The sequence below is a fragment of the Chenopodium quinoa genome, unplaced genomic scaffold (assembly GCF_001683475.1).
Source record: "Chenopodium quinoa cultivar QQ74 unplaced genomic scaffold, ASM168347v1, whole genome shotgun sequence".
NCBI lineage: Eukaryota > Viridiplantae > Streptophyta > Magnoliopsida > Caryophyllales > Amaranthaceae > Chenopodium > Chenopodium quinoa.
This window is the reverse complement of record NW_018744367.1, coordinates 6,204,814-6,231,363: the sequence shown is the minus strand read 5'-3', so window position 1 is coordinate 6,231,363 and position 26,550 is coordinate 6,204,814. Positions and strand designations below refer to the sequence as shown.

The window sequence follows — 26,550 nt, the reverse complement described above, 5'->3', positions numbered from 1 at the left end:
CCTTGTATAGTATACGGGAATAAAAAATCCGGGTTGACTCAAAATAATAATAAAAAAAAAAAAAGAGAGAACTATGACTTGACTTAATAAAAAAGAAAAGGGTTAAATAAGAGAAACAAGTCCTTGGTTAGTATGTTTAGACATATTCACAAGAAACAAGTCAACACAAAGGGTTAGTTTAATCACAAACAAGCTATGCACAAGTAAGATATGCACAAGTAGTCAAGTAGTCACAATATGATGCAATGAGTTTGCAACCTAACCATGGCTCTAGTTCTCTAAGGTCAAGGATTATGGTGTCCAAAAAGGGTCCATGGTTATGAGTCCGGATGCATCGCGCGGAAGCCTTACCTTAGAAGGGTTGGCACGATGGATGGGACCCCGCAAGTTAGACTTGTTGTGGAGGTTTGGTCAATTCACAAACTCAGATGCACCCATTGTTGCACGGATTATCATTAGGGTGGATGGAGCGTGAATTCCCAGGGGCTAAGACTATATGTAGAACACATATGGGTTTAGAAAAATGGGAAAAACTCAATCACGAAGTAAAATCGGCAAAACACTACTAGAACAGGGCAAAACAAGAAGACGGAATTCTAGCGCAACGTCGCGAGAACTCGGCGCGAGAAAACAGAGGTTGTCGCGCAGCGATAACTCTATAGCGCCGCGATAAAGCTGTTGTCTGGCAATAAACTATGTCGTCTCGCGACAGTTCGAGCGCGTCACGACAATTTTGGAATTCGACGTTTTTTCCGATTTTTCGCAGTGTATATTCAATTTTATTTGTGAAAGATATTTCCAACTTTTCCTACGTGTAAAAATCCTATGTTTTTGACATATTACGGATGGTCTTTTCAATGCGAACCTTTTTATGCTTATGCCACAATGCTAATCAAAATTACGCACATGAATATCAAGAATCTTTCAAGTCTCATCCACTCATTCTAAATCAATTGCCAATATAAATTTTAGGAATCAAAATTAGAAATGCTCCCCAGTGGAGTCGCCAAAAACTGTAGGGAATTTTTCAATCTCAACTTTGAGCCCCACTGTGATCATGCCTTTAAGCATGGTGGCGTCCAAAGGGAAGGAAGCTAGAGATAAAAGAGTCGCCAACAAGTTTTAGGAACTTGTAAACCGTTCACGGGTGTGTAGGTTACACCCCATTCACGATCACGGAGATCGCCAACTCCATAGTGGTCCAGAACCATGACTGGATATGTAGGGATGATGGTACGAATCCAACCTAAAAGAGATTGAACCTGCCCTAAATCGGTCTCTACTTATTTCTTATGATATTCATGTGCGCTTTTCGATTAACATACATACATCAAATTAGCCCTAAGCATATTTAATCTACGTTGGTTGATTATTAATGCACAATCAAATATATTATTGGTGATCACTTGTATTAAAATCATATTAAGCCTAAATCAAATTATTAATTATCTTATTAGGCGTGATTTCAAGTACAAATTCCCTTTAAATCTATAAGAAGGGGCGTGATCAAACAATAGCAATAAATCATGAATAATCAAGCAATGTAATATATTGACACAACAATCATCGTCATAATCAAAACGTTATTAGTAAGATCCTAGGCATGATACTAAACGGGTTAATAACAAACCCTAGCATGTCACTAATACAGATCATAATCAAAGCATTAGCCTAAACATGATGCTAGAAAGCATGACATTAGAAATATTAATTAACACCCTAAACATGATACTAGGATTCAAAATCAACATCCTAACATGATACTAAGAATCAAAATCAACATCCTAACATGATTTCTATATCAAAAGAATAAATAAGTAATCAAATTACTCACTTTGATGCCTCGTACCTCTTTCTATCAAAACAATACACGCGTTAGTAAACTTCAAGAAAGATTAAATCAAATAAACAAATCAAATAAGAATTGAAATATAGATTTGGGACCAAACCCTCAGAACTATCAACCTTTCACATCGAGGTCGAAGGCCACGTCGAGGTCGAAGGCAACTTCGAGATTGGCTAGGAGTATTCAAAGCTCGTGAAGGAGGTATGGTGTTTGATTAGGTAAAAGTATCAAGGATGTATTAAGATGTGTTTAGGCTAAGAAAAGAATCAAGAGAGAGAGAGAGAGAGAGAAAGTATTAGAGAGGGATTAGATGATGATTGTTGGTGATCAAGCTTTTTGATGATTCAAAACAAGGTGAAACGACCTTTATTCATAAAGAAAAAAGAAGGCGAAGGATCAGAAAAGAGTCAGAATCCGAATCGGAATAAAACAGGTTCCATCGCATCGCAACAGCTTTGTCGTGGCGCTACAGGTCCATCGCGGCATGATGATCTTGCAATTTTGCGGTTTTTGTTTTAATCATAACTTTTGATCCAGAGATAGGAATAAGATAAATAATATATAGTTGGAAAGCTTTGGAAGTCTACTTTCCAACACAATTAGAATCAGATTTATATCTTTTGTAAAATAGAATATATGACCGAAATAGTGGAACACTGTCAATTTTGGATAGAGTTTGGTATTTCGTTCATATCTTTTTAGTTATAGCTCAGAATTGAGATTATGATATATCATTGGAAAGATAATTTCAAGAGATATCCAATCATCTAATATTTTGATAAAAATTATGAGGCACAAAAATCATATCCAAATGTCTTTAAATTCAAATAGAACAAGGATTATCAAAGTTTTATTCAATCTCGAACTCTTTAATCTTTATCTTTTCAAAAAGGATAAATTAGAACCTTCTATAGGAGTCTAGAAGCTCCTAATGAATCCTAATTGGTTTAGGATTGGAAATAAGGTATTTGGACCCTCACATGATCATTGAGTCGTAGGTAAGGTGGACCTAGACTTGGTTTGGGCTTGGTTAAGTATTTTGGCCATAACTTATTCGTTATAAGTCGGATTTGGACTTATAATATATCGTTGGAAAGCTCTTTTCAAGATTTTTACAACAAAATAATAATTGGACTAAGATTATGGACCAAAATAGACTGGTTTTGACGTTTTATAAAGAGGTCACGAAATGAATGATTTTCAAAGACACAAAATGAATGATTTTGGATTTAAAGGCACAAAATGAATGATTTTGGGTTTAAAGGCACAAAATGAATGATTTTGGGTTTAAAGACACAAAATGAATGATTTTGGTTTAAAACATTTAAGGAAAGGTTATAAATGGTCAAGGGTAAAGGGAAATTCACGAGACTCTTCAACTCTTCACCTAACTCGATAATCAAAGACGTGAAAGGTACTCATCACTGGGTTTGGTTTTTTGGGGAGACACAATTAGGTGTATACATAGATGTGTATCCCCACAGACGGCGCCAGGGTTTTTTAGAATCCCTCGAGATACAGGTCTTGAATATAGCCGGACGGTCTTGGACACCTGCAAAACAACGAATATTCCGTTTGACGGAATATTCGCCTCCGACGATCAAGTTAGTGATCGGAAAATAAAGAGAATTAGAAAGAGAAAGTATAGAGAAGTTAGAGAAAATTGCTTATGCAATAATTGAGATGTCTCAATCCACCCCTCCCATCATAAATGATTGAGGTATTTATAAGGGTGGGAATGTGTACCATCTAGGGTTTAGTGGCCTAGAATGGTGTGCTCTGATTGGCGGCGTAATCAGGTGGGGACAAGAGTCCTATGGGGGCACCGTTTGGGCGCCTTTCTCCGGATTTGGGTCTAAGGAGGCCTTCTCTCATTCAGGTGCTCCCTTGTTTTCCACGTGTCATCTTCCTATTGGGACATGTGTCGCCCTGTTATTGGGCCATGTGTCGCTATAGGATTGGACCACGTGTTAGGGGTATTTTTACCCTAAACAAGGGGGACATCCTCAATCCTACCCTCGGGAAACTTAATGGAAAGATCAACTAATTGAAGAGTCATGTTGGTAGGGAGTAGTTCTCCTAGCTTAAGCTTCTTAAAAACAGAGTATGGCATGATGCTAACACTAGAACCTAAATCACAAAGAGTATTTTGGAACAAATTTCCATTGATGTTGCAAGGGATGGAGAAATTCCCTGGATCTTTCATCTTTAGGGGAAGATCATTATGGATTAGAGCACTACAACACTTCCCAACACTCACCGAGTCAATCATATCGCACTCTCTCTTGCCACTCAAAATATCCTTAAGAAACTTGGAATAATTAGGAATTTTTTGCAAGGCATCGGTGAATGGAATAGATGTAGGGTTTCATAGTGACCCGACACTACGCGGAAGGAAACCCACCAAGACCCGCCCCTTAATTAAAACAATTAACAAGCATATTAAACTTAATCAAACAAGATTAAGAACAAGAATTATACCTTTGACGCGTGCTTCGCTCCCAAAGAGCTCTTACTTCAAAATCCCGAAAAGACGAGATCTCCGACGGATCGTACCCTGGACCCGACCCGAGCGTCCTAAGTCTTGAAGGTTAGTCAAGAACCGGACAAAATAACTATGAGTTTTACGAATCAAAGGTTTACCCTTTCTTAGAGTTGCCTTTTTAATTCCACTCAAGGTTGTAATCTCAAAATCCCAACCAAGTGGCTATTTATAGAGAATGGGGACTTGAAACCCTTTTCATGATCAATGTGGGATCATGTGCAATTGCAATAATTTATTTAATTCCAAAATAAATAATTAGGCAAAAGCAATCACAAGGCAACAAGTGGCAATAGGAGAGAATGGGTTAGGTGAGGACCATATCCCATGGGGGGGGACCATTGCCTTGCTCCCCAAGGGAAGCTTAGAGGCTTTGGTCCCCACCTCTCCTAAACCGCCACTCACAAGGTAGCAGGGCTGGCTATCACCTGGTACTACCAGCACGCATAGCCACCCTAGCATGCCTGGCTGGCACAGCACGCATCACCCAGCCCAACACTTGCGTGCTGCTAGCGAGCCACGCCTTGTGCTGGGCGCTGCTGCCTTGCTATCGCAGGCACATGCACATGCATGTGTGGTGCTGCTGCCTTGCTATCGCAGGCACATGCACATGCATGTGTGGTGCTGCTGCCTTGCTATCGCACACATACATGCAAGGCTCTCGCATAGCCAGCACAGCCAGGCCAGCATACGCACAGCCCAGCCAGCGCACTCATGCACGCAAGGCCTAGCATACGTGCTGCTAGCGAGCCACGCATGTTGGGCTTGGTGCTGATTGCTAGCTTGTTGTGCCTGGTGCTGCCATGCGAAGGCACGCACGCAAGCACACACAGCTTGGTGCCTCATTGCGAGGCTGCTGGGCGATGGTGCACACGCACACGCACACACGCATGTGCCTAGCACTGCGATGGTGCTGTGCGTGGTGCTAGCGTGCTGCGACAGCGCCCACGCACACGCACGCACACATGGGTGTTGTGCTTGGTGCGATAGGGCTGCGATGGTGCGAGGCATGCACGCACAGGCCCATGCGCCAGTGCCCAGCACTGCGATGGCTGTGCTTGGTGCGTGTCGCTTGCCACGCGCGCCTAGGCATGATGCTAGGGCTGCGATGGCGCCTAGGCATCAAGCTAGGGCTGCGATGGTGCCTGACACTTATGCCTCGCTTAGCACACACATGGTGCCTCTGGGCTTGCGATGAGCTAGCCTAGCCTAGCTACGGCTACGCTCATACTTGTTGCTTGTGATTTTGCGACGTTCGGTCTTGACGCCCTAGGCTCGATATCCGACGTCTGTATTCGTAAAACTCTGCTGACTCATTAAATCCTTTCGGATTAATTCGTCGTCCCGGATCGGTGATTCGATTGGGTTCGACCCGAAGGGTTTAGCTAAGATTAAGCTATAACATCAATTGTACATTGATATTACTGATCGGAAGCGGCCTCCACCTAGGCATTCTGATCACTTGACCTTATCGAAGAATTAGCTCCGTAATAATTCTGAACCCTCTATCGGAAGAATACACTTGTTGGAAGGACACCATTCCTTTCAATAGAAAGATGAATCTCTTTAAGCATATTAATAAATCTCCCGAATTGATCATCAATTTTGTTCCTCAAAAAATTTTGGGGGTAAGGAAGTTTGGGTTTGACAACCTCATATTGCAAACTTCCTTTTTTCTTGGCTCTCTCATTAGGGATCTCACTCCTTATGCTAAAATCATCATGCTCATCATCATCAAGTGCATCACACACCTTACTATGAGTTATCATCTCATTGAACTTCTTGTCACTCACATTCATGTAAGTGGTGAGCAATGTTGTTTGGTTCTTAACAATCTCTCAAGATTGGACCTAGATGATGAATTTTTTGCAAAGGAACTATCACCTTAAGCTTGGGTATTTGGAACAAAACCGAGGGGAGGACCTCTTTGTGAATTATTTTGAAAATTGCCCCGTCCTTGGTTGTTCCAATCACCTCTAGCTTGGTTTTAATTACCATAACCTTGGTTATGATTTCCAAAAATTTGGTTATCAATACCAAAGCCTTGGTTTTGATTTTTGCCACTATAACCTTGGTTATTATAGTTACCTCGGAAACCTTGGTTTCCTTGGTTCCTACAACCAGCCACCACCTTGGTTATAGTTGTCAAAATTTCCTTGGTTGTGGTAATTCCTATTGCCTTGACCTCTTTGATTATCAAACCGTGATCCATTATTATTAGACACATAATTCACATGCTCATTCTCATTACCATCAAAATCATCACATCCATCCGAAAAAGAATGAGGGAAATTAGATACATCGTGATCATATGGACCACAAACATCACAAAACAAACATCCACTAGGCATGTTATTGGAAGTAGAAGAAGGAGTAGGGTTAGAAGATGTACATCTCCCCTTAATTTGGAAGGGAAGAATGGGTGCTTGTGAAGAAGCACTCTCCAACTTGGCTTTGATAGAAGTCATCTCTTTCCCCCTAGGTTTGAAATTTGGGACGACAAATTGTTGATGGCATTTAGATAACCGACGGAATAAACCGTAAAGCTATTCTTGCTTGCAGACTCTCTCTCACCATCTTGCCAATCCATGTAGTGTCTTACCACGTCCTCAATGATGTCTACAACCTCTTACTCCGTCATATTCCTAATAGGGCCTCCTGCTCCCGCATCAAGGCACGACTTGCCTTGAGGGCTCAATCCACCATAGAAAATTTGAATCAATTGATAGGTGGGAATTCCATGATGAGGGCACTCTCTTTGGTACTCCTTGTACCTCTCCCAAGCTTCATGGAGACTTTCACTAGGCTTTTACTTGAAACTTTGAATGAGAGCTCTAGCTTCCGCCATTTTCTTTTGGGAGTAAAACCTTGACAAGAACTCCTTGGTGACCTCATCCCATGCTCTTAATGAATTTGGCTTCACCTCCTTATCCAACCATTCCAAAGCACTCCCTATGAGTGAGAAAGGAAAGAGCTTCAAGCGAATGAACTCTTGTGAGACTCCGTTCACCTTGATCGTGTTGCAATGCTTTTCGAACTCTTTGTGATGGTTTAGAAGGGCTTTCGTGCTTAGCTCCACTAAATTGCCGCCTCTCTATCAATGTGATCATTGCAGGTCGGATTTCAAAATTGTTGGCAGGAGTGGTGGGTGATGCTATGCCGCTTTCAAACCTATATGCTCCGGGTATCCCTAACTCCTTCAAGGCAACTCTTGGATTGTCACCCATACTTGCTTGTTCTTCTTCTTGTGGCACTTCTTCTCTTGATGGATTTGGGCTCAAAGACTGTGAAGTAACTCTCCTTCTAGAGATTGTTCTTTCAATTTTCGGATCAAAAGGTACAAGAGAACATTCTTGTGATCTATGCATGAAACCTCAAGCAAACAATTAGTAGCACGTTTATAAGTGTAGCTTAAAGGGAAAATTATTTTTGTGCTTTTCAAATTAAATGAAGTAGACTCAACAACTATAGCAAACAAATTACGCCATTCCACGTCAACAGCGCCATTTGATAGAGGGTTTGAACACGTCGTTATATGCTCAAATCCTTATCAACAATATTTGTAAACACTCGACTAATCCTAAACATGAGTATAGGGGTAAGTCAAGGGTCGGTCCACGTGGAATGAGAAAACGTTACTAAAGTCTAGGGTTAAGCTACTTCGAAGCTAAGAAAGGTGTTTGTTGTGTATGCTATGGTATCAAAGAAAACCAAATCACTAGAGAAATTCAATATTAAAAACACTAGGGATTAGGATCCACATGCAATCAAGATAGGGATGCTAATTGCGGGGAATCGATCCATCAAACATTGCAAGGGCTAATAGTAATTGCAATTGAAAGAGTTCAAAAGGTTATCTCCTAGAAGTCAAGCTAGGTTTCCTCTATGAATGACTAAACAAGAAGAATCACAATTCAAATTCAATCAATATATGCAATCCCTAAATCAAGTGGTCATGTCATTAGGAAATGCAATGCAATCTAGCTTGAAAATCAAGGTTAGCTACTCCTATCAATTCAAACACATGCACAATTCTATCAACCAATTTAATTACAACATTCAATCAATCAAATTCCTTCAATTAGCAATAAACCATTATTCATGATGTTTCACCATTACCCTAGCAAAGATTCTACTCACTAATCATTGTGAATTGAAGAAGCAAAACTAAGCTAATCATCATTATCATCATCATAATTGCAATACAAACTAATCAAGATCAAATTAACCAACAAACTTGAAATTGCAACAATTAACAAAATCAAATGCAAAGAAATTGGATTAAGAAGAAGAAGAATCTTACAAACTTTGATTAATCAAAGAAATTGTGCTTGCATTCAAAGTAGATGAAGATCAAAAATAGAAATCGCCAAATTCTCACTCAAGTTTCTCTCTCTAAAATCTAGTACAAAAATGGAAGTTGAAGTCTAGAGCCTTTGATATACGAAGAAGGAAATCAAATTAATCAACATGTATTTTCTCTATTATTATAAACGTGGGTTATCGGGCATGCCAATTTAATATAGCCCATTTAATACCTTCGTATTCGAGAATCAACAAATTCGACTCCGCATTGTTCACAAAATTTAATATTTTTCGAATTTGTTTGGAAACAGTTCGGTTTTTAACATGAACTCTATTACATTTACATCAGCATCTCGTACAGGGGTAATACGAGGAGCTTGAAAAAGTGAGAATTGAAAAATAAAAGTACATTAAAGTATTCAACGTGTCTAAAAGTCGTGCTGACTGACTGCTTCATCTTTTTATCTTCAAAACTAGCACGACACCACGTGTAGTTTGTACATTCCTAAATCAACAATCCTGCACTTTCGTGTACCTTATCACCACTCACTTCTACAATGACTCTTTTACCCCTCTACTGTTCAACTAGATTCGCATAGCTAAGGCACAAAATACAGGATCTTCCTTCTCATAACCATCAGCAACATTCATTTCTTCCTCTCTCTCTACCTTAAACACCAACCACCATTTCATTCTCAAATTTCTAATTTAAATTCAAAAATTCCAGCTTTTCATTATCTAATTCGTCAAAAATCCTAAAAATCAAAGAGTTTCAAATCAAATTCGTTGTTTTTTGGATAAAAATGGCGATTTGCAGTGAGAAGTCTGCATTTACATTCTCAGACTTCCCAGAAGATGTGCAACTTTGCATCTTATCATTTTTAACACCAACCGAAATCTCCGCCTTTGCCTGCACCTCGAAACGTTTCGTATCGCTGTTTCGAAACGACGGCGTTTGGTACGCCATGTGTGACCGAAGGTGGGGTTCGAAGACTCAGATCAGAAAATGGGGCGACGGCAAAATCGGGTTCATACTCCTCTACAAGACGTTGTCGGAGTACGAGAATCTTGTCGGATATTGGCGGAGAAGCGGCGGGATTGCCGGCGGAGGAATCTTCGGCGACGCCCCTCTTGTGCTCTTCGAGTGGGGAGAATCCTGTGTGACAGGGTCTAGGTTATCACCTTCAAAAGATGGTTCTTACAATGTGATCAAATCACCCTTTATTCGCTTGAGTTTGTCTGCTGATGGGCAGCCCTTGAATTACCTCATAAATTATACCCAATACAATGAGAAGGAATTGGGTTCGGGTTCGTGTTCGAGTTCGAGTTCGGGTATGGATTTGATTCAAGTGAATGTCAATTTTATGGGGAAAGGTCATGTGGTGTTGGAGGAAAGTAATTGGAATTGTGGGAATTCAGGGGGTTCTCCAAATGGTAATAGCAATGGTAATGGGAATAAGAATTTTGACAATGTTATTGTAGGGAGTCCAGAGGTGGAGATTGGGTCGCCGCCGGACCGGATGATGTCGGAAATGTATCAGTATTTTGCTAATAGAACTAGTCCTGGGGCGGGCGGGGAGCGGGCTTGGAGGCGGCAGAGGAGGAGGGAGAAGGAGAGGCAAGGGAGGAGGAAGTGGGAGCCTGAACATCTTGTTAAGATAGTTAATTGCTCTCCTTCTTCTTCGCGCCCTTTGCAGGGCCTTTGGAAGGTTTGTATTTTGATTTATTTCTGTAGTTTTGTTTTGGTTTGTTACATTTTATGATGTTTCATGTTGAATTTTTTTTTTTTTTTTTTTTTTATTTCTATGATTATAAATTTATTATATGATGCTGAAGGTGCATTGAGACTGGGAACATTGTTGACTAATTACTATATTAGAATTAATAAGTTCAGCATTCTAATTACTGTGATGGGTAGTTTTTGGTAATACAAGTAGTTTAGTTTTCGGGTTTTCTATCGAATTACATGTTTCAAGTGATATTTAGGAGCATTTTTTTCAAATGCTATCAGTTTGCTTTCTGAATTTAATTTGTGGTTGCCGCCTAGTCTTTTAAAGTTTAAATGCTGGACGTTTTAACCATGACTTACAGCTTCATTTCATTGTGTTTTTCCTGTCGTTTGTTCTGATATTGAAGAAAATTCATGGTGAAGTTTAGGTCACCTCATTGCTTGCTCCTTTTTTTGTTAAGGTGTTACTTGCTGAGCTAATATGCCTTTCATTCTAAAAGGTTTACTGCTTTTTCCCTTCCCCATCTTTGAAGTATACTTCCCTTGGCCCAGTAAGTATTTGTGGTTATTTCTCTTTTGACTTGATGATGTATTGTTTAAGTTATTAGTAACTAAAAGACTTAAGTCCCGACAAAATTTTATAATAATGGCATGGAATATAATATTGATAGGAAATCTTGTTTAAAACCAGTTCATGTATGGTAGTCTTTGAAAATATGTACTTCTATAAGCCTATAGCTCTATATAGATATGTTTTAAAAGGACTACTATGTATTTTAAAATTGCGTTTCATCAGTTTAAACATGGCCTAAATCTCTGTTTTAAGTGACGTTTTAAAGGGATTGTTCCGGGAGGTGGCTACTCGTTTGTAATATTAACTGGATAATATGCACTTGCCCTTCTATTCGGTAACATATAAGGCAGGGCTGCCCTTTATCAGATTACTAAGAAGTATATTATTAATTTGAAAAGGAAAAGCAAAAGATGAAAAAACCCTTTAATAAAATATAATAAGTGGGTAAATTGTAGAGGAAAACCTGGGAAAAAGTGGCATGAAGGCTTAGAAGAAAGGCGGCATCTCATCAGCCAAGATCTTGTCAGTGCCGCCACCAATACTACTTTGTACTCCGTATTAGATTATTCTTGGCCATTCTTTCAATACTCAATCATGTGGAGTTCTGTTGAATTAGCTAGGACAGTAGTGTTTTGGAGTAATATGTTTGTCAATGGATGAAGTTACTGATGAAGATAACCTCGAGAATGATGATGGCAAAACTCAGATCTTATTGGATTTCAGTAGTTTTTGTGGGTTTGATTTAATTGTTTGTAATACTCTGCATATTATTTAATAGTATTTGGATTTGTATTTTGCTCTCTTTATAGCAGTTTTGATGATTTATGCATTGTCTGAACTCGAAAATTACAGTAGAATTTTTGTGAGTTTGCTAGAACTGCTATTGTTCTAAAAAAACTCGGCCTTTGTTTATGAAAATACTGTTGATGAATATATTGTTATTGTTGATACAGCTAGTAAATGTGTATCATGAATGTTTTTGGTCTTTATTGTTGAATACTCTTTATGAAGTCATCGCTATAGAAAAGTCGGATTTTGTTGATGAAATACTGTTCTTGTTTCTTCTCTCTTCTTCTGCAAGTATAATTCACCTCATTTGTACTAAGCAGCTCCTTCTCCAACTGGCAAAAATAAAAATGCCAGATCCTTCTCTAACTTTCCTGTCCAGCGCACACGGCTATAGTTCCCACGATCACGAGGATGGGAACTGGGAAGAGGGGATTTCAAGGAGGAGAATTTTTACAATCAAGGGAAGTGCATTAACTTTTCAGAACCCATATCCTATTATGCTTCCCGATTAATATTTTATAGGATGGAAGATCCATTTTACCCCCAGTATAGGGCAGGGTGCCCACTGCCTGGTATTGGTCCGTCACACCTCCAAAGACAATAAGTGGATCCCTTTGGTCCCTTTTGCATAGGAGTTAAAATATACTTAAAAAAAGTGAGGGATCTGAGTTTCATAGGGGAAGCAGTGAAGTACTGGTAAATTAAGTATTTTCTTTGCTAAAACAGGAACTAAGCAATTGAGGGTAGAATTATATGTTAAAAACTAAAACATAAAGACTAATGATATATTTTTTTTTCGGAATAGAGTAGTAGTTGATTAAAAAAAAAAATTATGTACTTAATTTGGGAAATTTTATGATAAAAGGTAGTCGTGTTCCTAACTGAATACTGTGAAAAGATGTTCAGTTTGGTTGATGGCTTAAAATTCCTCTGTTTCAGGCAATTGGGAAAAAGGACAAAGCATTTTTTTTTGGGGGGGTGGGGGATTGAAGGAAAGAAAAATTAAGATACATTTTGTAGAAAATAACTTCCGTTCTATAATTTTTGGAAACAACAATTGAGCACTCCCTCTCAGTTTCCTAATACTAATGTTTTTCTTTTTCTTAATATTCGGCTTCCCCTAATTCTCATTACTTTTAATTTATGTGGATTTGCATTGCTTATTCAATTCATAGAAGGAAGCAAACTTAGTTTTTACGCTTGGTGATAGAGTGTATGCTATAGTTTGACCACCATAACTTGTGTTGTCTACAATTTTGCCTGCATACGTGTATGAATTTTGCTGACTTGTTGAGATAATGGTGGGCTTGACAAATGATTTGTCGTCACCTTTCGAACAGATGGAAAGAGGAAATATGATTATTTCTCCACGAATTACATTGTAAGAAACCAAGGGAAGATTTGTGAAATCTCTGTGGAACTGGAATGCATTATCTGTCCTTTTTATGACTGCTGGATTGCTCCTTGCTTGGATTACTCCTTTTGCATTGCCAAATATTAAGTACAAGATACTCCTTTTGCATTGCCAAATATTAAGTACAAGATAAAGTTATTGTGTCAGTGTATTCCTTTTATTAAAGAAACCAAGGGAAATATTGAGAAATCTTTTCTACAGAACTGGAATGCATTTTTTGTCCTTTAAAAGACAGCTTGGAATGCTCCTTGCTCGAACACATATATGCATGTCTCTGCTTCTGCATCAAGTTGAGATGATAAATTGTAAGAAAATGGCATTCAGAAGCATCATCTATAAGCTTTTGTGTAGTGTTCCCCCGTTTTGGCTTTCAGTATTATATTAACTGTGAAAATGATTTTATGAACATTCATCTTCTGAACATTTCTCTGAAGTGATTTATGATGCAAATCCATTTTTACATGTTGCTTTTATATCGAATTTTATTATTTCATTGTGGGCTTTGGCCTTTCAGATAAAGCTGTGATAATAATTTTTTTTTTTTGTATTCCGGTGTCTGTCAAGGAAGGCGAAACAAAAATGTTATTTGTTTCTTTGCTTTGATTTTCTTTATTCTGTATAAATCTTTTGGATGCCTTGAAGAGCTTCTTAGTTGACATTATCCCTGATGCTGCAGGGTATAAACAATGACATGAGTCTTGATTTCTATCTTGTGGCATACGATGACATTGGAGGTGTCGCCTGTCGAAGAGTTGGGGACTCTTTGCAACCCCTCTCTGGCTATGCACCTGTATTTTGGACTTCAAATGCAACATTTATTGAATCCCCACTATCTCATGAAGAAGATTATGTATACAATACCCGGATGCATCTTCGGCCTACAGCTGAAGTAGAAGATGATATTTATGAGTATTCACCTTCACGAGTTATGTACATCAACTCAAGTTACGACCTTATTATTCCCGATTCTACAGGGAGTTCAACAAATCCTCGTCATGTTGAAGGAAGGATTTGGCAATATGTTGATGGGTCGTTTGGGTTTGGATTTCTTCGTGACAATTTTATCGTGGACATGAAGCATATTGCCCAACATGACTATCTTTTGGATGCTGCTGAAGTTTATTGTGGCTGAACCATTCTTTGGATCCATTTATGTGCAGAGTTCAGAGACAAGTCTAATGATTTTAGACATCGCAGCTTGTGATTCTAGATGTTGTAATTCATTCTTTCTTTTTTTAGTAACTTGTAAGTGACCAGGCCCATATTTGGCGTGGGGCAACTGATGAACCGAGGTACCCACCCTAGGGCCAAAATCACTTGTAGTGTTGTAACATAATCTTGTACGATATTCCAGGGTTTTTTGTAGTTGGGCTAGTTCTATTGAACCCTAACCAATCTTCCCTTAGTTGCATTTGCTGGATCATACTATAATATGCTATGATCCTCAAACCCTGCAATTTGTAATAAATTTTTTAAATTGGAAAAATTATCAAAAATAATACAAACTTTGAACGGTCCGTAAAAAATAAGTCAAATTTTTGATTATTTTTGAATAATACAAACTTTGGTGAGTATCCGCTTTAAACAAGTTATTTTATCTGTAACCAAAATGACAGGTTAAATTATTTTATTTTTTTTAATAAATTTGTTTAACAATGTAATTACTCCTTAATAACAACTTTAATTATGGTGATTAACAATTAAAACTTTTCATAAAAATAATTTAACAATTAAAATATTTTTTAAAATTTTCTTCCAAGAAAAAAAAAAAAAAAAAAAACCATCTCCTGATTCCTCCACCAGCCACCCACCACCGGCACCCCCAAAACCCTCCCAGTCCACCGACGCCGGCTGCTTTCAGATCCCCTCCCCGGTGCCGGCGCCGACCCCCTCGCTCGTGCATCACCGTACCCCCTTCCTTCCTCCCCGACAACCAACAAACACCTTTCCAAAACCCTCCATCCCCCGTAAAACCACCAAAAACCCATCCTTCACCCCCGAAAAACCCTAATCGAACCCCAAGCAGTGGCTGGGGAGGTCCGATTAGGGTATTTCGAGGGTGGGAGATGGGTTTTTGGTGGTTTTGCGGGGGAGGGAGGGTTTTGGAAAAGGGGGTTCGCTGGTTGCCGAGGAAGAGGGAAGGGGATGACGCGCGGGGGAGGGGGGTCGTTGCCGGCGCCGGGGAGGGGGATCTGGGCGCGGCCAACGCCTGGGAGCTGGGAGGGAGGCTGCGCCGGTGTTGTGGTGGCTGGTGGAGGAGATGGGTGGAGTTTTTTTTTCTTAAATAAAATAATAATCTTTAAAAAAAAAAAACAAATTAAATGGTTAATCCAATAAGATAATGACATGTGTCCCACCTAACCTGTTAATTAGGTTATTAACAGGTCATGACTTGTTTAAAGAAGATACTCCCCAAAGTTTGTATTATTTAAAAATAATCAAAAGATTGATTTGTTTTTGACGGACCGCTCAAAGTTTGTATTATTTTTGACAATTTTCTTTTTAAATTTTAATAATGTTTCATGACATAATTTTAGATCATATTGATGATACTTGCAAATAAGTTGGTTTGTTTTTACAAAGAACTCCATTTATAATTATATGCTAATAATGCCATGATAGCAAAAATTATCTTTACCTAAGAGAATTAATGTCAGTGTTCATGGTATTGACATTATCTCCAAGTAACCCTAAAGAGGTGGTATTTACAATTAAGTACTCATTATAATTTGTAAACGGAATTCTTCTTTGATTGGTGGAAAATCATTATCATGGACATCGTGGTAAGACTTTCATCGCAAAATTCCACATATAGAAGTTCGTTATCATAATAGTAATTCAATTTGTTTATCTAACAGTCTGTCAAAAAAAAAAAAAAAAATATTTGTTCATCCAACAGATTGCAAGATCTCATTTTTTTTTTTTTATATATTTTTTTAAGTTGCAAAAATTTCCAGCATGTGGAGAAAACTAAACTTCGAAGAACATAGACAGAGCCCAGACAGGAGCACAAAGAAAACAAAATCTGGTATGTAATCTCGGCAACTATCTGTTTGTCTATCTTTTGTGTCAAATACTGAAGATCTTCATGAGTTACGGAAGAAGTTTTAATTCAATGTGAGTTTACAAGTCACCATCTACACACGTCCGATTTTCTGACTTGATGACAATCTTAATTTTCTGCATGTGTAACCTGTACTTTTGGAAAGTCCCATGTTTTTCTTAAGGTGACATACAGAAACTGTTCTTTAGTGTTTCCTATGCAGGGCAGTAAATTGAAGGCCTGCACTGGTAGTTGTAGCCTAGCAGTTTTCAAATTAAGTTATGAAAATCTAGCTGTTATGTCACTATCAGATAGCTGCTGCATTTATCCGCATTGCTGGCATCTTTCTGGTGGATCTCTTTGGTTATTTGATGTTTGAAAAGACTTTATTTTCAAAATTCAAACAACAATAACTGCTATATATATTCTGAATTATTAAAGTACACCTTACAAGTTACAAGCACATGATCTCAAATTCTCAATTCTTATGTGATATGACAACGTTTTAGGGATCAATAGAATGGGCACGATTTTTTTGTAACTAGTTTGGCCCTTCGATTGTTGTCACTTTGCTACATCACGTGAAATAGTTGCTCCTAGAAGCACCTAAAAACTTCACTACGGACCCTAGAACAACCAATCGGCATTAGGGTCTCAAGAAATGTATAGGGATTAATATCCCACTGTTTGTTTATGCTCGGTCTCAGTTTACTCTTTGAGAGAGAGTAAAAGATATATTTGAAAAAAAAAATAATGGAATAAAAAAAAATTGTGTAATGCAAAAAGGATTGAACTTTTTACAAAACTGGATTCAAATTGCACATTATTGCTTCAGCATATTGCATATGGTACAGCATCACAATACAACACAACACAACTTAACATATCATAACCAAAATCTACAACCACAACAAACAGCAAATTTGGAGGTTTAGGTCTCTATTGGAGTGAAAACCAATAATCTAAACTTAGAGAAAATGGATGTTCTCTCTTATCTGACATACAAGGCATGAACAACAGACAGAGAGACGTGAAGAAGACACAAAATTCAGCGTCGTTAGGACTCTGCGGCAACTTCTCTGATCTTTGTTGAGTTCTCCAGGTCACCCTCAAGCTGGCTAAGGTTTCCCTTCTCCTTGATGAGTTGAGTATGGTGGTGTTTGCAGTACAGCCGCCCCTCATGGCCAATGTAGTTTGAGGGGCTTATTGTGCATCCTCCTTGGAAGCACTTGAAGCAGCTCTTATGATAGGCACTGCCATTCACCGTCACCTTCAAAAAGATCAATATTTTTTTAGTGCACTTTACTTTGAACCCTTCAAAAGTACTTTCATAAAATCGTCTTCTTACAAATTTTATAAACATTTATCAGGATTAGCCCAGTTGCAGCAAAAATTGTGGATGTTGTAATACAATGAAACAAAAGGAGTACTATTTTTTTTTTCCCTTTGCATAGTCATGTCTTTTAGGAAAGGTCATAGATTCATGGTGAAGATGTAAGACAGTTTAACCTCTTTGACATACAATACAGATTTGAAGACCTAGAATAAAACAGAAAATGAATACATTCGAACAGTGAGCAATACCTTTTCAGTTGGATAAGCAGTCTTGGAGCAACCCGCACATTTATCTCTAGTTCCACCAAACATGGAAGAGACTTTGCTAGGAGGTTTCTGAGCAAAGTAATTCATTATCCCAAAATGAGAAATCGAATATTATAACAAGCTCTCAGAATTAAAAGAGTAGTTGTGTGTGTTCACTTATATAAAATCAAAGCCTGTAAGATATACCTCACTATCAACGGTTCTATCTGGTTTTGTTTTAGGAGTACCTGAAACCAAATTTAGGGATGATAAATAATAATTCAGCAGAAATCAGAGCAATTTTAATTTGTTACTGTATTTGTATCGTAAGATTGAGGATCTTAAATCGGAATACCTTCAAAGCTTTTGTCTAAGCTGCCAGTTAGCTTAAACAGCTGATCAAAATGCGGCCTGCAGTACAATACCCCTTCAAAGGAATTGTAATTGCTAAGCTGCAAAACCAAATTTCATTTTTTAGCAACACCTTGAAAACATCGCAAATGGCGCTGTCTAGTTTCAGAACTGCCAGATTTAAGCATTGTTACAATATCCATACTTAAAGGTCTAGAAGTTGCATAATCACTTGCATGTTGATACATTAAAGTAGAATCTGTTTTCTTACACAGTTACTGACTCAAAATTCGACCTATCATAAAAATAATTTATGGACTCAAAACTAAAATCTGCAATATTTTCTCCCTCCAATCCAATTCAATACACAAGTCAACATAATAAGTTAGTCTAATTTAAGCATCAGTATTGTAACAGAGCTGTAATTGATGATATTGTAACACAGCTCTAATATTGTATTTGATAAATTAACACAGCTCAAATTTTTATTATAAAAGCCCTATAATATTACATTGATAATGTGACTTTGTACCAAGCTAACAATCAGTATTGTAACATTGTATTGGTATGCTATAGAATACAATATTTCGAATCAAAAGAAATTAGCTAAAAGGATCTAGATCCATCAGAGTGATTCAGAGATGGAGATATCCGCGTTAGAGAAATCCGTACAATCCAACAATATAGTTATGTTCTTCGTAAATGGTTTCATGTAATGGAAATATATATGTAACAACGAAAAATACGAAGTAGGGGAAATACCTTGAGGGTGCCTTTGCAATGATGGCAACGAAAACAGGCTTTGTGATAGACCTTATTGTCGGCGGTGAGCTTATCAACAAGATAGACAGTTTTATCACAGGCCTTGCATTTGGGGTTAGTGCTTGTGATTGTAGCCATTTTTCTCCAGACAGAAAGATGGGGTTTACAATCACAAAAGCAATTGGAAGGAAAATGCAAGAACCTGTAATGTAATGTTAGAGCTAGCAATGGTTGTTTGAAAAATATGGGAGGAAGAAAAGATGAGGGAGAGGAGTGGTGGTGGGGCTGGCAGGAGATTGCGGAGACCAAAAGCAGAAGTTAGAAGTTGGATAATTGAAAGCAGAGGTCTTTTGGCAATCATTTTGTCCGATTTTGACGCACCTAACTAGTAACCACCGCTGTCTTTTCTGTTTTTCTCCCCAATTAATTAATTAATTTTAAAATACTTTCATTGTTTTAATATATAACGGGTTTTACACCAAATATCTCGAATTTTAAAATAATAAACATTCTCGGTGCTCTTAATATGTACTAAATACCCCTCATCAAAATGTCCGTTAATAATTGATACCTAATCAACTAATTAACTCTTAACAAAAACAGAGTTCCCGTCCCCCAAAAAAAAAATAAAAAAATAAGAGTTAACCGGTTAAACTAACTAAATTACCATTATGCCCCTCCCTTCCTTCTCTCCTTCTCTAACCATAATCACCCGCTCCATTGTCATCGACTCCCCACTACTTCCACCCCACGTCGCCCATTACCATCAGACTTGACCTAGCTATTGGGTGTGTCAGGTCAAAGAGAGTCACATTTTATAGGGCTAAGACCGGGTTGGGCCGATGCAAGTCACAACTCAATTTTATTTTATTTATTTTTTTATTTTTATTTTTATTAAACCAAAACAGCGAATTTCATTAAATAAGATCAATTTCTGAGTTGTTAGGCTTTGAGGGAAAGGACCAAGAGATACAAATTCATCAACACCCCTAGCATCCCATCTTGCTACATTATGTAATAGAGTATTACCCGCCCGCTTGACATGAGAAAGAGAGAAAGAGTTAAAGCATGAAGATAAGCTACTAATATCCTCATACAGCATGAACTTGGGGAAAAGCCAACAATTTTATTCTTTACCGCTCTCACCACATTACTTGCATCAGACTCGAGATGAACCTTTTCGAAACCCAACCTTCTTGCAATCACCAAACAGCAGTAGCAAGCAGCAGCTTTCGCAATCTCCATACCTCAACCAGCAAATTCCAGGCGTACTGCAGCAGCAATCACAGCTCCCTGTTCATCCATAATCACCACTCTCAACCCAGTTCTAGCCCCCAAATGAGTATTGCAATTAATCTTTACATAGCCCTGTCTCGGACAGCTCCAAGAACTAGCAGAAACATTGGCTGATGGAGCAGCCCTGTTCGTAACCTTGCTTGCATACTCATTACTTTCCCGAACTAGATTAACCCATCCCTTTGCAACCTCCACCAAGTTAAATGGTGCCTGCTCAAAAATTGATTTATTTCTACAATGCCACGAGGCCCACGCTAGAGCAGCCATGGTCACCAGCTCGCCCCTAGAGACATTCTTATACAGCCATAAAAACCGCTCCAAGAACTCAATGCAGGGGCTTGCTGAATTTGTGAGCCATAAGGGCTAGCAGCCCAAATTTCACGAGCTGCTGTACACTCAAAAGTAGAGTGAATGATCCATTCTTCGGGGCAATTACAGATGAGCACGTCTTATCAGTGACAATGTGACGATAAAACAGACATTCTTTAACGACTAAGAAGCCTTTACAAGCTCTCCATAGGAAGTGCTTGAGCTTGGGAGGGCACACCAACAAATGAGCCTCCAAACCGCATCCATATCCACCGTAGCTGCTAAGTTTTGCACCCTTTTACACAACCAATTGTAATACCCCGTATTTTTATACGTATTTTAATTTATATAAGTATTTTCTTAAAAGTATTTTAATAATTCAAAATGAATTATTTAGGGTTTTTCATTAATTTAAAAAGTATGATTTTTATTAAAAGTGTATTTTTAATTATTTAATAATCTTGAAAATATTTTATTTTATGATTTAAAAATATTGGGACATATTATTTTATAAAAGATAATTTTTAAAAGTCAAAATTTTAAAGAAAGTCAAAATCCTAGTTTGATTAGAAATCCTTGTTTGAGTAGGAAAGAGATTATTAAGGGTAGTAAGTAGGAGGTTATGAGAGAGGGTATAAATATCCATCATATGCCTAAGGTGGAGTGTATTCAAAGGTAAATTCTCTCTCTCATCTTATTTTATTTTTCCCTTAATTTTTCCCCTCCCCCTTTAATTTAATTATTTATTGCTTAACCACCACCACACACGCCACACACCACCACCACACACGCCACACACCACCACCAACCTTCGCTGGTAGCAGCAGCCACCAGGCGGCGCGGCACCGGCGGCCTAGGTGGTTGCGTATTGCCTATTCTCCGTTCTTAATTTTTTAATCACGTTTTAACCACATTTAGATTCTAACTCGTCCGATTTTTACAAAAAAAAAAAGTATTTTTCGTGTGTAAACAACGTTTTAAACCAAACTCATTACCTATGGTGGTGAATACCACCCTCTCGTGGCCAAATTCAGCCTCTAAATATGGTTTTCTGGCAGTTTTTGATTTTTAACGAAGGTTTAATGTTCTAATATGATTTTCAGATTTAGTTTTTAATCAAAAAGCCCCAAATTGAAAACTCTGGGTTTCTAAATTAATGTTTATTGATGGAATTTGATTGTGGTTTATTAAAACTATTGAAATTAATGTTTTTAAACATAATTAAAACGATTTTTGATGGTTTAATAAAGCTGGAATTTTTATATAAAGGTTATAATTAAGTTTCTTGAAAGGATTTTTAATTACCCATTAATTGGGAATAAAAGTAAGGGTTTCAAATTAAATTTCAGATTATTTTAGATGGTTTATGAGTGATTTAAAGAGAGTATATATTGCTGGAAATTTGTGTAATTGAGGGAGTAATTGAGTTTATGTATTTGGTATTGTAGGAGACTTTAAGTTGAGTAATTTCTAGCATTGTGGCTAGTTGAAAAGATGATTTGAGGTACGTTCGCGTACTTGGTGATTATTTGAATGTGTTGAACCATGCTAGGTTTTATTTAATTAATTCCAAGTAGTATCATGATAGGTGTTGATTAGAATTTGTTGATTGGATTGATGTTGGTGAATGATTTGTGATGTATAAATTACTCATGGTGAATTGGTGATTGGAATTAATTATATTAGCATGTTGGATATGAACCACACTTTTATTATTGGCATGTTAGAAAGCATGTTTAATTAAACTGAGTGTTTAATTTGGTTTGGAATATGGAAAAGGAATTTTATTATGTTTCATATAATTTTTATTGATGCTATAAGCATGAGGAAGGAGCTATTTAAGTGCTTATGTACACGAGGATTAAATTATATTTTTGGTGCCTATGTGCACTTAAGGTGTTTTAAACACCGAGGGATAGAATTTGTGGCGCATTAGGCGTTTAAGGTGTTTTTGACACCGAGGTAGATTAAAAAGGGTTCAACAATTAAATTTATGTGGTCACTAATTATTCAAGAATTAAATTGGTATGTTTGATTGCTTGAATGAGTTATAATGATTCATTGTATTATGGTTTGAGTGTCATTACCAAGTCTAATAATATGTAAATAACGTAAAGTGAAAGAGATTACACACCAAAACTCTTGGAACGTATATACCTTGAGTATGAACATATGGGGGGAGTTATGCGACTTTATATTTTACCATAAATTCTGCTGGGAGTACAGGACGCTGTATTTTCCTTTTTATTATGCGCAGGAATTTCACCACTTTCGAGTTGTTTATTTTATACTTTCACGGTTAGCTCCCGTGTTAGTACCCCCTTTATTAGGGCAGGTTAGTGGGAAACCCGTTTGATGCTTAATCAAGCTAAATAATTGGACTAGTTGTTGGTCTAATTAAGTGTTGAATGTTTGTATACTTGTGAACAGGTGCAACAAGGTAAGTTATGTGTTGATAGGATGAAAGCATGTTAGTGTGTGTTATTACGCTTATGTACTTAACATTGCTGATTGTGTGTTTGCATGTTTGTTTGGCCTTGTCTTTACCTTGGCCTTATGAGGACCCATTTCTAATAACGAGTAGTGGGGACAAGTAGAGAGAATCTTTCAGGTGATGAAGCATATCAAGCATGATGGGTTTGAGCGAAGAGGCTTACATGTTTCTTTGTTTGTTATTTATTGTATTGAATTATTTTTGTAATTGTTGACACTAACATTAGTTAATGTTTATACTTACTTTGGTTTAAAAAGGGCCTTTAATGGTTCCAAGTTATTGTTTTAGTGTAAGTTGGTTTTGAAATTTGAGTTGATTTTATTAAACTATATTTCATTTGAGTTTTTAAAAGATTGTCTTCTGTTGTGTATCTTTGATATTTGCCTTAGCCATTTTCATGGTGGCGGTAATGTCTTAGATTTTCCTTTTTTGTATTTTAAATAGGGCAAAAAAGGTATTTTAAAGAGAAGGAATTTCTAGGGTATTACACCAATACCCTGACTTCACATTGTAGACCCCATCTTTCGTCAGCCACCAATATAATACATCTTATCGAGTGGTCTATTGGGAGATAAAGGGAGTGTAAGAATCATTGCCTTCTCGGCTTTGTTAAAGTTGCTAGTAATGATATTAGCATCCCACGAGTTGTTATTATGGTCTATTAAATCAATTACCCGCATTTCCATATTACTTGTAGCCATCGGAGTAGGTACTACCCGGTAGCCACACATCACGCCAAACATTAATTTTGCTCCCATTTCCTACTCTCCATTCAAGGCCTTCGAGAAGCAACTCCTTAGCACCCCACATACTTCTCAGAGCTCGGATCATATCCAATACTTGCCTTAAGTACATTACAATTTTTAAAATATTTTGCCTTCAAAATAGAGTGAATGAGAGTACTCGGATTGTGGTGGAGCCGCCAAATTTGTTTAGCAAGTAAAGCTTTATTTGTTAAAACATTTAAGATCCCGAAAATCCAAACCACCAAGAGCTTTAGGTCAACAAAGTAGGTCCCATCGTTGCTAATGCATCTTACTTGCAAACTCCGTCGAATACCACCAAAAACGTGCAAGCATGGCATGTATTTCATCAATAATACCATCGGGGAGCTTAAAGATACTCATCATATAAGTCAAGGTACCTTGAGCCATAACTTTAATGAGAACTTCCTTTCCCGGTCAAGATAACAACTTTTCTTTCCATTCCTGCAACTTTTTCCACAACCTCTCTTTCAGACCTGTAAAAATCGCTTTTTTCGATCTCCCAATAATAGTCGGTAGCCCAAGATATATACTTCTCATGTCTTTCAACTTCACGGACATACACCCAATATATCAATAATCTCTTGCCTTCAACTTGTGCACACTTTTTTGCTAAAAAAGACTTCTGTTTTGCTCAAATTTACATTATGTCCCAATGCTTTCTCATATTTGCTAATAATATTAGCAATAGTTGAGCATTCTTGCAAAGTAGCCCTAGCAAAAACTACACTATCATCAGCAAAAAAATAAATGAGATACCCCGGGAGCACTACTGCATATTCTAGCACCATAAATGAGATTATCATTTGCCGCCTTAGAGATCAGAGTCGAGAAAGCATCCACACATAACAGAAATAAGTACGGAGAAATCAAGTCACCCTAACCTAACCCCCTTGATAGAACAACTGACCTAGAGATACTACCATTGATCTTAAAAGAAAAGGAAACACTATTGATACAACGCATAACCCGATGAATCTAATTTGCCGAAAACCCCTGCTTTTATCATAACTTGTTCCAAAAACACCCATTTTACACGATCATATGTCTTACTCATATCCAGTTTCAAAGTAATGTTACCATCTTTCCTTTCCCCCACCTCGTTTCATAGAGTGAAAAATATCAAATGCTAGCTACAATTGCATTATCATTAATAAGTTGAAAGGAATGGTGTCCTTCCAACGAGTGTATTCTTCCGATAGAGGGTTCAGAATTATATAATTACAGAGCTAATTCTTCAGTAAGGTCAAGTGATCGGAATGCCTAGGTGGAGGCCGCTTCCGATCAGTAATATCAATGTACAATTGATGTTACAGCTTAATCTTAACTGAACCCTTCGTGTCGAACCCAATCGAATCACCGATTCGAGACGACGAATTAATCCGAAAGGATTTAATGAGTCAGTAGAGTTTTACGAATACAGACGTTGGATATCGAGCCTAGGGCATCGAGACCGAGCGTCGCAAATTCACAAAGAGACAAGTATGAACATAACCCTAGCACCACACTGGCCTAACCATGTGGATGCTAGGCTAGTTCAGGCTAGCATGCACCTAGCATGGCTAGGCGCAAGCCTAAGAACACTAGGTGTGCTAGGCGCACCATCGCAGCTAGGCGCGCCATGGCAGCCTACCGCAGCCCTAGCATCATGCCTAGGCGCTATCGCAGCCCTATCATGATGCCTAGGCACCATCGCTGCCATCGCAGGCACCAGGCGCACCAAGCAGCCCATCACAGCATGCGTGCTGGCTTGTGTGCTAGCCTTCGCATGGCAGCACCAAGCAGCGCACCATGCATGTGCGAGGGCCTGGGCGCCAGCATATTGCTAGGCCACACACAACAGCCCAGCATCATCACGCACCAAGGCTGCTGTGTGATGCTTGGGTGTGCGTGTGGTGCGAGGCTAATGCGTGTTATGCATGACTAGTGCGCATGGTGCGCGGCTAGTGCATGTGCGAGAGATGCTACGAGGTTAATGCGTATGGTGCGAGGCAAAGGGGCCAGCATGCGTGGCTCGCTAGCAGCACGCATGCTGGGTGTGCGAGCATGTGCGAGGGGTGCAGCGTGGATGCGTGTGGTGCGTGGGATGCGAGGGCCAGCACCAGCGCCTAGCACTGGCACGTACTAGCGCCAAGCATCGACCAACACTGCCTGGCTTGGATGTGAGGCTGCTGGCTGGGTAGGTGCTAGCTGGCTGGGCTAGCTGGCACTACTAGCTAGCGTGCTAGCTGGCAGTAGCCCAGCAACACTTTTGGATGAGGCGGTTTTGTGAGGGTGGGGACCAAGGCTTGGGCAAAGCCTTGGGGAGCAAGGCAATGGTTCCCCCCCCCCCCCCACCTCTCCATGGTCCTCACCTAACCTTCTCTCTCCCCTTGACACTTGTTGCATTGTGATTGAATTTAATTATTGATTTATTTTAGAAATAAATTAATTAGCAAATTATTCATTCTCCCACACTGGTTGGGGAATGAAGTTCAAGGGTTCATTTCCCTATAAATACCAAGCTTGGGTATTTGGGAATGAACAACCTTGAGTGGAATTAAAAAGGCAACTCTAATTAAGAGTAAACCTTTGATTCGTAAAACTCATAGTTATTTTTGTCCGGGTCTTGACTAACCTTCAAGACTTAGGACGCTCGGGTCGGGTCGAGGGTACGATCTGTCGGAGATCTCGTGTTTTCGGGATTTTGAAGTAAGAGCTCTTTGGGAGCGAAGCACGCGACAAAGGTATAATTCTTGTTCTTAATCTTGT

General features: G+C 38.5%; 2 protein-coding genes across 2 annotated transcripts; one reads left to right on the top strand and one right to left on the bottom strand.

The window, feature by feature from the left end:
• The first annotated feature begins 9,188 nt into the window (after nt 1-9,188).
• Nucleotides 9,189-14,728, top strand: LOC110696608 (F-box protein At3g12350-like). The gene is made up of 2 exons (XM_021873946.1): nt 9,189-10,402; nt 13,876-14,728. Exons 1-2 carry the CDS (start codon nt 9,497-9,499, stop codon nt 14,329-14,331), a joined length of 1,362 nt encoding a protein of 453 aa, XP_021729638.1. The 5' UTR covers nt 9,189-9,496; the 3' UTR covers nt 14,332-14,728.
• A 2,286-nt stretch (nt 14,729-17,014) lies between these two features.
• On the bottom strand, nt 17,015-19,291 carry LOC110696607 (LIM domain-containing protein WLIM1-like). The gene is made up of 5 exons (XM_021873945.1): nt 18,937-19,291; nt 18,179-18,275; nt 18,031-18,071; nt 17,827-17,913; nt 17,015-17,512 (listed from the first exon to the last, which is right to left on the bottom strand). The coding sequence occupies exons 1-5, from the start codon at nt 19,072-19,074 to the stop codon at nt 17,300-17,302; spliced, it is 576 nt and encodes a 191-aa protein (XP_021729637.1). The 5' UTR covers nt 19,075-19,291; the 3' UTR covers nt 17,015-17,299.
• Nucleotides 19,292-26,550: the final 7,259 nt, after the last annotated feature.